The sequence below is a fragment of the Semicossyphus pulcher genome, unplaced genomic scaffold, assembly GCF_022749685.1.
Source record: "Semicossyphus pulcher isolate SPU_LCO1_2020_fin unplaced genomic scaffold, fSemPul1.0.p SCAF_17, whole genome shotgun sequence".
Lineage (NCBI taxonomy): Eukaryota > Metazoa > Chordata > Actinopteri > Labriformes > Labridae > Semicossyphus > Semicossyphus pulcher.
The window spans coordinates 29,250,001-29,261,566 of NW_027211681.1; the positions used below are offsets into that span (position 1 = coordinate 29,250,001).

General features: G+C 47.3%; 1 protein-coding gene across 1 annotated transcript in view; it reads left to right on the top strand.

The window, feature by feature from the left end:
* The window catches only part of LOC138594795 (echinoderm microtubule-associated protein-like 6), a 29,870-nt gene extending 19,516 nt beyond the window's left edge, over positions 1 to 10,354 (top strand). Inside the window, exons 31-41 of the mRNA XM_069666027.1 lie at positions 2,272 to 2,445; positions 2,564 to 2,772; positions 2,854 to 3,011; positions 4,327 to 4,441; positions 4,700 to 4,888; positions 4,977 to 5,149; positions 5,255 to 5,417; positions 5,604 to 5,707; positions 9,104 to 9,257; positions 9,349 to 9,449; positions 9,846 to 10,354. Of these exons, the coding sequence (XP_069522128.1) occupies positions 2,272 to 2,445; positions 2,564 to 2,772; positions 2,854 to 3,011; positions 4,327 to 4,441; positions 4,700 to 4,888; positions 4,977 to 5,149; positions 5,255 to 5,417; positions 5,604 to 5,707; positions 9,104 to 9,257; positions 9,349 to 9,449; positions 9,846 to 9,870 (1,565 nt within the window). The 3' untranslated portion in view covers positions 9,871 to 10,354. The remainder of the gene's footprint in view (positions 1 to 2,271; positions 2,446 to 2,563; positions 2,773 to 2,853; positions 3,012 to 4,326; positions 4,442 to 4,699; positions 4,889 to 4,976; positions 5,150 to 5,254; positions 5,418 to 5,603; positions 5,708 to 9,103; positions 9,258 to 9,348; positions 9,450 to 9,845) is intronic.
* The last annotated feature ends 1,212 nt before the right edge of the window (positions 10,355 to 11,566 follow it).

The following is an 11,566-nucleotide window of genomic DNA, read 5'->3' on the forward strand; positions in this document are numbered from 1 at the left end:
TGAGGTCAAAGTTCACAGGTATGGAAACTTCAATGACTGTAGTGATTGTTTTAGTTACGTCTCCACTCGCGGATCGTCCTCCGCTCTGCTCACCTGGAACTGATCGGCTACAGGAGCCGAATTTGTCAACAGAGCTGTCAATCATCATTTTGACAGCATCAAATAACTAATTAAAAATAAACTTGTGAGTAAAATGAACACTGTGACAAAAATCAGCAGGATAAGAACTAACTATAATGACAGAAACATGTTTGAGAAAAATGTATTTGACGTGTATTTAGATTTTATAGTTTGACTCATGTCCCATCTGTTAACATGGAGGAGGCGGGGCTTATGAGCTATACTGCAGCCAGGCAGCAGGGGGTGACAGAGAGGGTTTGGCTTCACTGTTAGGGAGCCGTCATGTCGGCCATCTTTTTATACAGTCTGTGGTTTCAACTCAAACGAAGAGCTAGCATTACATGTTTAAAAAAACAAAAGGGTCCTTGAAACAAATTATCTTTAAAATAAAAGGTTAACTTACTCGATGTTAGTTATGCTAGCTAGCTAGTTAGCCCGCTAGCTATCTGTTGCTATGCAACAGGAGCGGCATTTGGTGATGCAAGGGTAAGGGTGGGAACAGCTGGTGACGCAAACAGGAAACCCTTCATAGACCAGACCATCTGATTTCAGTTCAGCTTTAACGTCTACACAGGCTACGAATGACTCATCCTCCGTCTACCGCTTCCTTCGAGGGCTGCAGGCCCCGGACTGGGGCTCTGGATTGGGGCTCTGGATTGGGGCTCTGGATTGGGGCTCTGGATTGGGGCTCAGCTCTTGTGTGTTTCTTGCATGTATACATGCATTTTGATGAAAGCATCTCATGCCTTCGAGATGATAAAGACCATGAACTTGATGGATTTAAGCCTCCTTGACAGCAATTCTAGTGCAAATGTAATCAGGCCTTACACGGAGCCTTGTGGTATGCCACAACAGATGGTGATGAAAATGATTAAATGTTTTCCATAACTGATACCGACCCTTTAGTTCAGGCTGTGTTTCGTCTCACACTTATTACAAACTCAGAAACCTGTTGTTTAAATTTAAATAATTACGATGACTCAACAGATCGTCCTGAACGGCAACATCTCCTGATTTTAGAAGAAACGAATCCCTTGTGATCACAGCCAAATGTGTTCTTTGTGTTTGCTGTGTTGATGCAGGTTGTAGTTAGTTAGTCTTTTATCAGCTCTGTTAAAGCAGCATGTCAGTACCAGTGCTGGCATACAATATAGAAGTAGTGAATGACCCTTAAGCAAAGGATGTCGAATCACTGGTCCTCTACCTTCCTAACTTCCCTCAGCTCCTCAATGTCAGCCTGTTCTCCCTGACACTCAGCATATCCTGTCCTGAGCTCCTTTAGTTACATTTCTCCTTAGTTCAGTGGTTCTTTACCGCCTCCGTTCCCTGGTCCATCACCTCACTGAGTCCACATATCTGTGTTTTCATTTTGGCTGCTGTTTCCTGTTCTGGTGTCCTTGCTCCCCTGACTTCCTTAGATTCTTGGTTCCTTGGGTTCAGTTCCTTGTGCTATCTTCTGAGGCCTTTGGTTCCTTTAAGCTCGCCCTGCATGTTGGTTCCACTGTTCCTGTAAATCTGTTTCTTTAGTATTTCACACAGTGGATCATAGGTTCTTTTGTCCGACTGTTCATTGAATCTGTGATTTCCTTTGCAAATTTACCTGGTTCTTCTGTCCTAAGTCCTGGGCTCCCTTGGAGCTATAGATCACAGAGCCCGTAGTTCCAAGGATCCTTAGATCAAGGCCTACCTTAAAGCCTTTGGTTCTTGGGACCACAGTTCTTGGTATCCTTTGTTCCTTTATACTGTGTTCCCTAGGTTCCTTTGTCTACTGTTCCTTACTTCCTTTGCTAACTGAGTACCTTAGGGTCCTGGTTCAGCTGTTGTAGGAATCTTCAGTTACATGGCCCCCGTGATATTACAGCTGCATTTCCACCAAAACTACACCAGACTTTAGTCCCAGGAGCTTCCTATAGGAGGAGACGATTAGGCACATTAGTCTGCTGTAGTGTGGAGTACGTCCTATAGTTCCTAGTCCCTGGGGAAAGTTCCTTTGGTGGAAACACAACTTATGGTTCCTGGACTCTCCCTACCTATCACCTTAGGTTCTCTGGTCCACAGTTCCTTGCATCCTTAAGTCCTTGGTGACTTGATGCCTGTGTTCTGTGGTTCCTCAGTTCTGTGGTTCCTGTGTTTCTGATATGCTTTTCATAGGCCTAGCTCCATCCATCCATGTGTGGGATGCCATGACCAAGCAGACACTGTCCATCCTCCGCTGTTCTCATGCCAAAGGTGTTGGCTACGTGAACTTCAGCGCTACAGGAAAGCTGCTGCTGTCAGTGGGAGTGGAGCCTGAACACACCATCACAGTGTGGAGGTGGCAGGAAGGTACAGACGTTATTTTCATATTCTCAGAGCATTAAAAATCTGTGTAAAGATCTAAACTGAAGAGGCTGCTGCGTTCTCGGGGGGTAAGGTCTGCAGTAATCTTTAACTTCTCCGCCAGGCACCAAGGTGACAAGTAAAGGAGGTCACGCTGAGCGGATCTTCGTGGTGGAGTTCAGGCCGGACTCTGATACCCAGTTTGTGTCTGTGGGAATCAAACACATCAAGTTCTGGACTCTGGTTGGAGGTTCGCTCATGTACAAGAAAGGAGTGATCGGCTCGGTGGAGGACGGCCGCATGCAGACCATGCTGTCTGTCGCCTTTGGTGCTGTAAGATAAAGTCGAACGTTTGACTCACATATTAAATCAAACATCAACGTCATGAACTAAGTCATTGTTTGCTCCATCCAGAACAACCTGACGTTCACTGGTGCTATCAATGGAGACGTTTTCGTATGGAGGGAACACTTCCTCATCAGAGTGGTGGCCAAGGCGCACAGCGGCCCGGTCTTCACCATGTACACCACCCTGAGGGACGGACTCATCGTCACGGGGGGAAAGGAACGGCCGTGAGTACTCCGAAACAAACATTATGGTTGCTTCATATTCATGTGACATGCTCAGGGTACTTAACCTTTCAGGACGTGTTTCTTGGCAACTCCTGACTGACGAGTTGAAGGCCAATGATGCACTAAAGTCATCCAGGGAACAGAGATGGACAGAAACAAACCACACAGACGCTCCATCAGCAGGAGTCTGAGCTGCAATGGAGACAAAAGGACACAATCCTGGAGCCAGGGGTCTGGCTGCAGTTGGTTTGGTTTATCGGAGCCACTCATATCTCCCAGGGCCAACCTAGTAGCGTGTGAGCCCCTTGATTTAAACGAGCACCGCCAAACGTGATTTACTCACCGTCTTTCTCCTGTTGGTCTGTTGGGCAAATGGCACAGTGAGTGAGATCGGATAGAGGCCACTCTTGGATGGGACACTGATTCGTTGTGGAGAAGTGCACTAAGCTCACTATGACAATAAAAGCATAGATGGAAAGACATTGAACAAGGTACAGAAGGATGCCATATTCAAAGTGTGATTGACAGAGACATGTTTAAGGAAAATGAAAGAATGTTTGACACAGTTACTACTCGGCTGGTTGACTCATCACTCCACGTTTAAAGCAGGAACCTTTGACAACAGATCGACACAGTGGGCATGAAGGCATCACAACAATAGACACAATCATCGATGGAGGTCAACTTAAAAGCTTTCAAACATTAAAGAGAGAATTTGATTCGGAGAACTCGGACGTTTACAGGTACCTACAGGTTTTTTGAAAAGACATAAAACCAGATTTTCCAAAGGAACCAAACAAAGTAACACTGAGCAGGGCATATAACGATCATACAGGAAGTGATATCAGCCACGATCAAGGCTGTGTGGGGAGACAAATGTAGACCATACTCATGCAGACAGCTGAGAGCACCTCTGGGTGCTATAGTGCTCTATCTATGTAACCGTACAGTGGAGGATGTTCAGTGTGAGGACCGATACTTGGTTAAAGTAAAGGCGATCACCAGCAGGCGGTGCAGGGAGGAGCCTCCCTCTGTGAGACACTGGCTGAGGAGATATAAGAGATGGAAAGACTCACATAAACTGAGTGGGAAAATGGACGGTCCCCACGACCCACACAGAGTTGTATCACACTGACACGATCTGTTCATTTGTACTCTATCATGTCTTATCATGTATCTGTGTAAGAATCTATGTGACAGGTAGATATACAAATGTAGCTACACTATGTTTGTTTAATTGTCTTAACAAACACAAATCTATGAAATACAAGTTTCAAAAAAAGAAAATAAAAGCATGACGTTTGTGTTCTGACAGGACTAAAGAGGGCGGAGCTGTGAAGCTCTGGGACCAGGAGATGAAGCGCTGCAGAGCATTTCAGCTGGAGACGGGGCAGCCGGTGGAGAACGTGCGATCGGTCTGCAGAGGGAAGGTACGAGACGGATGCGATTATAAAACTCTTACATGAACACGAAACAGGGTGCAGTCAGTTTCAGGGGTCGTTTGCACAGTGCCTCCATGTGCATCTGCTATTTTTCATTCAGTTATAAACATTTGTTTATTTGAGTCTGTTTTTAATGATGTCTGTATCAACTAGTTCCACCAGATTTTAGGGACACTAAAGTAATTAATTAAAGATGTTTCAACATCTCCAAACTTTCTGACACGTGTCTTGTCCCTGATGATCCAGGGTAAAATCCTGGTGGGGACCAAAGATGGAGAGATCATCGAGGTTGGAGAAAAGAACGCTGCCTCCAACACCATGATCAATGGACACACTCAGGGAGGGATCTGGGGTTTGGCGACTCACCCGTTCAAAGACGTCTTTATCTCGGCCAGCGATGACGGGACCATTCGAATATGGGACCTGGCTGATAAGGTACAGGGCTGAGGTCTGAGACAGCATGGAGGTGTTGGTTAGCTCCACTAATTACACAGCTACACTGTTATCTTGTTTTCTATGTTAGAAACTTCTGAACAAGGTGAGTTTAGGTCATCCTGCCAAGTGCACCTCCTACAGTCCCAACGGAGAGATGGTTTCCATTGGGATGGAGAACGGAGAGTTCATCGTCCTGCTGGTCAACTCCCTCACCGTGTGGGGCAAGAAGAGAGACCGCAGTGTCGCCATCCAGGACATACGGTACAAACTCCGCCTCTAAAAGATATCAGGACATCATCCCTTAAAGCGCTCGTGTTGAACATCAAACAACTAAACATTAAAGTCAAGTTTGTTTCTGTGGTTCAGGTTCAGTCCAGACAACAGATTCCTGGCAGTGGGTTCATTAGAAAGTGCAGTGGATTTCTACGACCTCTCTCTGGGACCATCCCTGAACAGGATCGGTTACTGTAAGGACATCCCCGGCTTTGTCATCCAGATCGACTTCTCTGCTGACAGCAAACACATCCAGGTAAGAAACACGCAGAACCTGGACCCCTTTGGAATTAGTGGAAAACGTAGGTTTGATTACGTTCAGTGCTCCTGTTGCCGTAACCTGTGACATCTATTAATGGCTCCTTGTTCTGTAGTTTATGTTTTTAAATGGGAGCAGCATACATTGCATTGAATTGACGAATCTCCTATATTTCGCTCCCAGGTGTCCACTAGCACCTACACCCGGCAGGTGCATGAAGTTCCCTCTGGGAAGATGGTCACAGAGCAGGCTGTCTTTGAGAGGATCACCTGGGCTACCTGGACCAGGTGGGGCTGGCTATGAAATGCAGCATGGGTCAGATGCTCTAACATCCTTCATAACGTGATAAGCTTCGGAAACATGCTGATAAACTGTGGACGTCCATTTACTGTTTTTATCGAAGGACTCCTCCAGATTTAAGCTGAGGGGACCACAGAGATTCATTAACATGAGCTAACAGTAGAGCTAACAGTAGAGCTAACAGTAGAGCACAGAGAGCTAACCGTAGAGCTAACAGTAGAGCACAGAGAGCTAACTGTAGAGCTAACCGTAGAGCTAACCGTAGAGCTAACAGTAGAGCACAGAGAGCTAACTGTAGAGCTAACTGTAGAGCTAACAGTAGAGCACAGAGAGCTAACTGTAGAGCTAACAGTAGAGCACAGAGAGCTAACCGTAGAGCTAACAGTAGAGCTAACAGTAGAGCTAACAGTAGAGCACAGAGAGCTAACCGTAGAGCTAACAGTAGAGCACAGAGAGCTAACTGTAGAGCTAACCGTAGAGCTAACAGTAGAGCTAACAGTAGAGCACAGAGAGCTAACTGTAGAGCTAACTGTAGAGCTAACAGTAGAGCACAGAGAGCTAACTGTAGAGCTAACAGTAGAGCACAGAGAGCTAACCGTAGAGCTAACAGTAGAGCACAGAGAGCTAACCGTAGAGCTAACCGTAGAGCTAACAGTAGAGCTAACAGTAGAGCTAACAATAGAGCACAGACAGCTAACTGTAGAGCTAACAGTAGAGCTAACAGTAGATCACAGAGAGCTAACCGTAGAGCCATCAGTAGAGCTAACAGTAAAGCACAGAGAGCTAACCGTAGAGCTAACAGTAGAGCACAGAGAGCTAACCGTAGAGCTAACAGTAGAGCATAGAGAGCTAACTGTAGAGCTAACAGTAGAGCTAACAATAGAGCTAACAGTAGAGCACAGAGAGCTAAGAGTAGAGCTAAGAGTAGAGCTAAGAGTAGAGCTAACAGTAGAGCTAACAGTAGAGCTAACAGTAGAGCACAGGCAGCTAACCGTAGAGCTAACCGTAGAGCTAACCGTAGAGCTAACCGTAGAGCTAACAGTTGAGCACAGAGAGCTAACCGTAGAGCTAACTGTAGAGCTAACAGTAGAGCACAGAGAGCTAACCGTAGAGCTAACAGTAGACCACAGAGAGCTAACTGTAGAGCTAACAGTAGAGCTAACTGTAGAGCTAACAGTAGAGCTAACAGTAGAGCTAACTGTAGAGCTAACTGTAGACCACAGAGAGCTAACTGTAGAGCTAACTGTAGAGCTAACTGTAGACCACAGAGATCTTACTGTAGAGCTAACTGTAGAGCTAACAGTAGACCACAGAGAGCTAACCGTAGAGCTAACAGTAGACCACAGAGAGCTAACTGTAGAGCTAACAGTAGAGCTAACAGTAGAGCTAACTGTAGAGCTAACTGTAGACCACAGAGAGCTAACTGTAGAGCTAACTGTAGAGCTAACTGTAGACCACAGAGATCTTACTGTAGAGCTAACTGTAGAGCTAACAGTAGACCACAGAGAGCTAACTGTAGAGCTAACTGTAGACCACAGTAGAGCTAACAGTAGACCACAGAGAGCTAACAGTAGAGCTAACTGTAGACAACAGAGAGCTAACTGTAGACCACAGTAGAGCTAACAGTAGAGGTAACTGTAGAGCTAACTGTAGACCACAGAGAGCTAACCGTAGAGCTAACCGTAGAGCTAACCGTAGAGCTAACTGTAGAGCTAACTGTAGACCACAGAGAGCTAACCGTAGAGCTAACCGTAGAGCTAACCGTAGAGCTAACCGTAGAGCTAACTGTAGAGCTAACTGTAGACCACAGAGAGCTAACCGTAGAGCTAACCGTAGAGCTAACTGTAGAGCTAACCGTAGAGCTAACCGTAGAGCTAACTGTAGAGCTAACCGTAGAGCTTACTGTAGAGCTAACTGTAGACCACAGAGAGCTAACTGTAGAGCTAACTGTAGACCACAGAGAGCTAACAGTAGAGCTAACTGTAGACCACAGAGAGCTAACTGTAGAGCTAACTGTAGACCACAGAGAGCTAACTGTAGAGCTAACTGTAGACCACAGAGAGCTAACTGTAGAGCTAACTGTAGACCACAGAGAGCTAACCGTAGAGCTAACCGTAGAGCTAACTGTAGACCACAGAAAGCTAACCGTAGAGCTAACCGTAGAGCTAACCGTAGAGCTAACTGTAGAGCTAACTGTAGACCACAGAGAGCTAACCGTAGAGCTAACCGTAGAGCTAACTGTAGAGCTAACCGTAGAGCTAACCGTAGAGCTAACCGTAGAGCTTACTGTAGAGCTAACTGTAGACCACAGAGAGCTAACTGTAGAGCTAACTGTAGACCACAGAGAGCTAACAGTAGAGCTAACTGTAGACCACAGAGAGCTAACAGTAGAGCTAACTGTAGACCACAGAGAGCTAACAGTAGAGCTAACTGTAGACCACAGAGAGCTAACTGTAGAGCTAACTGTAGACCACAGAGAGCTAACTGTAGAGCTAACTGTAGACCACAGAGAGCTAACCGTAGAGCTAACCGTAGAGCTAACTGTAGACCACAGAAAGCTAACCGTAGAGCTAACCGTAGAGCTAACCGTAGAGCTAACTGTAGAGCTAACTGTAGACCACAGAGAGCTAACCGTAGAGCTAACCGTAGAGCTAACTGTAGAGCTAACCGTAGAGCTAACCGTAGAGCTAACCGTAGAGCTTACTGTAGAGCTAACTGTAGACCACAGAGAGCTAACTGTAGAGCTAACTGTAGACCACAGAGAGCTAACTGTAGAGCTAACTGTAGACCACAGAGAGCTAACAGTAGAGCTAACTGTAGACCACAGAGAGCTAACAGTAGAGCTAACTGTAGACCACAGAGAGCTAACTGTAGAGCTAACTGTAGACCACAGAGAGCTAACAGTAGAGCTAACTGTAGACCACAGAGAGCTAACTGTAGAGCTAACTGTAGACCACAGAGAGCTAACTGTAGAGCTAACTGTAGACCACAGAGAGCTAACCGTAGAGCTAACCGTAGAGCTAACCGTAGAGCTAACTGTAGAGCTAACTGTAGACCACAGAGAGCTAACCGTAGAGCTAACCGTAGAGCTAACCGTAGAGCTAACTGTAGAGCTAACTGTAGACCACAGAGAGCTAACCGTAGAGCTAACCGTAGAGCTAACCGTAGAGCTAACTGTAGAGCTAACCGTAGAGCTTACTGTAGAGCTAACTGTAGACCACAGAGAGCTAACTGTAGAGCTAACTCTAGCCCTGACAGAACCCGGGCACAGGGAACATACTGCACATCAAAGGAACATGGCGGTTGTTCTGTGCGGTTGGGAAAGAGGCTCATACAGACATAATAACCCTCATATTGATCTGGTGTTGTGCTTTGTTTCCCAGCATCCTGGGCGACGAGGTTCTCGGTGTTTGGCCTCGTAACGCAGAGAAGGCCGACGTTAACTGTGCTTGTGTTTCACACGCCGGCCTCAACCTGGTGACCGGAGACGACTTCGGCCTCATCAAGCTCTTTGACTTCCCGTGTTCAGAGAAGTTTGTGAGTGATTTTTTTACAGTGGATTCTGGATGAATGGGGGCAGTGGACCAGGTGACCTCAACACCTGTTTGTACCTCTTCATCTTTCACAGGCAAAACACAAGAGGTACTTCGGCCACTCGGCTCACGTGACAAACATTCGCTTCTCCTGTGATGATAAATATGTCATCAGTGCCGGAGGCAGTGACTGCAGGTGAGAGTCAGTCATTCAGAGAAAACACCTGAAGCTTCAGATTCACTCAGTGAGTCAGAGCACCGAGAACACGAGGACGCACAGTCACCCAGGGCCATCAGGGAATAATAACATCTCACACTTCTTTACGATTGTTAAGAAAACACATAAAAACCTCCTGTTATGGTCTCATTTCCTTCTTTACCACCTGATCGAGGTGTCCCTATCAGGAGGTTACCGACTTTATGGCAGCCACATAATCAGAACATTTCTGCTAATAGCTAACAGCTAACAGCTTGTCGCCTGTTGTTCCCTCATGAACACATCGAACAAAGGACATCTGTCACTATGAAATCATCAGGTTAAACTCAAAGACTGATCAGACTTCACATTCATCCTTCTGTTTCTGTCCTACAGTTTGTTTGTGTGGAAATGTCAGTGAGAGCTCCATACACCTGTCGAGTCCACCTGGATCCTCCTGCTCCTCCTCCTCCTCCTGTGATGCTGCACTCACCTCTGCTGACCCTTTACCTGAAGTCACTGCGGACAGGAAGTGTGAAAACAGAACTGAGCTGTGCTGACTGAGGGACTTGAACCTGTGATGTTGTGCTGGTGGACGCTCCGTCTCCCAGCGGTCCAGTCAGAGCTGATTTAGTCTCTCCCCGTTGTGACGTCGTTCTCTTTGTATATGTGAACTTTCTGTTTCAGGTGTTCGTCGTGCAGGTTTTCTTCTCAGCCTGATTAGAGAGCTGTAGCTGTGTGATGTAGCATCCTCTGTGTGTCGGGACGTGCGGCGTCCCCTCTGCGCGTGTCGGGACGTTGGGACGTGCGGCATCCTCTCTGTTGGGACGTGCGGCATCCTCTCTGCATGTGTCAGGATGTGCGGCGTCCCCTCTGCACGTGTCGGGACGTGCGGCCTCCCCTCTGTCAGGACGTCGGGACGTTCGGCGTCCCCTCTGCGCGTGTCGGGACGTTGGGATGTGCGGCATCCTCTCTGCGTGTGTCAGGATGTGCGGCGTCCCCTCTGTCGGGACGTCGGGACGTGCGGTGTCCCCTCTGTCGGGACGTGCGGTGTCCCCTCTGTCGGGACGTGCGGCGTCCCCTCTGCGCGTGTCGGGACGTGCGGCGTCCCCTCTGTCAGGACGTGCGGTGTCCCCTCTGTCGGGACGTGCGGCGTCCCCTCTGCGCATGTCGGGATGTGCGGCGTCCCCTCTGCGCGTGTCGGGACGTGCGGCGTCCCCTCTGTCAGGACGTGCGGTGTCCCCTCTGTCGGGACGTGCGGCGTCCCCTCTGCGCATGTCGGGATGTGCGGCGTCCCCTCTGTCGGGACGTCGGGACGTGCGGCGTCCCCTCTGCGCATGTCGGGATGTGCGGTGTCCCCTCTGTCGGGACGTCGGGACGTGCGGCGTCCCCTCTGTCGGGACGTCGGGACGTGCGGCGTCCCCTCTGTCGGGACGTCGGGACGTGCCTTTCTCACAAACTCTGACCAAACGTTTGATACGACTTTATTCATAATGCTGGTGCTATGAACCGGGATCATTTAGGGCTTTTTACTGAACATTGTTGTTGTTTTGTAATCGTCTCATGCACTGATACTGACATTAGAGAAAGACGGATCTGTGTTTGATCCCAGATATTTAAAGTGTGAAAATAGTTTGTTAAAATAAGAATTCTACCTCAAAATAAGATAAAGTGAATAAATAATATTTAAGGTAGAAACATATATGAAGTAGAGTAGAGTTTAGGTCGAGCAGATCATGATGTTGTTTGTCTGCTGTAGAAATGAAACTTGAACAAACGTCTGAACAGGATTTAAAGGGAAACACGAACCAAAAGGTTTCAGTCACAGCCACCTTTTCTTACAGGAACAAACTGGTTCTCAAAGGAACCCAACAGATATAAATATATAGTGTCGTTAAGGAGAATCCATACAGAATTCAGAGTGGTAACAAATGGTCACAATTATTTTCTTGTGACTGTCCCCAGTAACGATCTGTGTTTTATAGGATGTGTTTTTTGCGAGGCTCCACGTGGTGACTGAAGTTAGTTTGACCGAATGGACACCCTTTAGGCCCCTCCCCCTCCCTTTAAGCGTTCAGAACCTCAGCTGGAGCAGCTGCTGCATGACTGTTGTATTT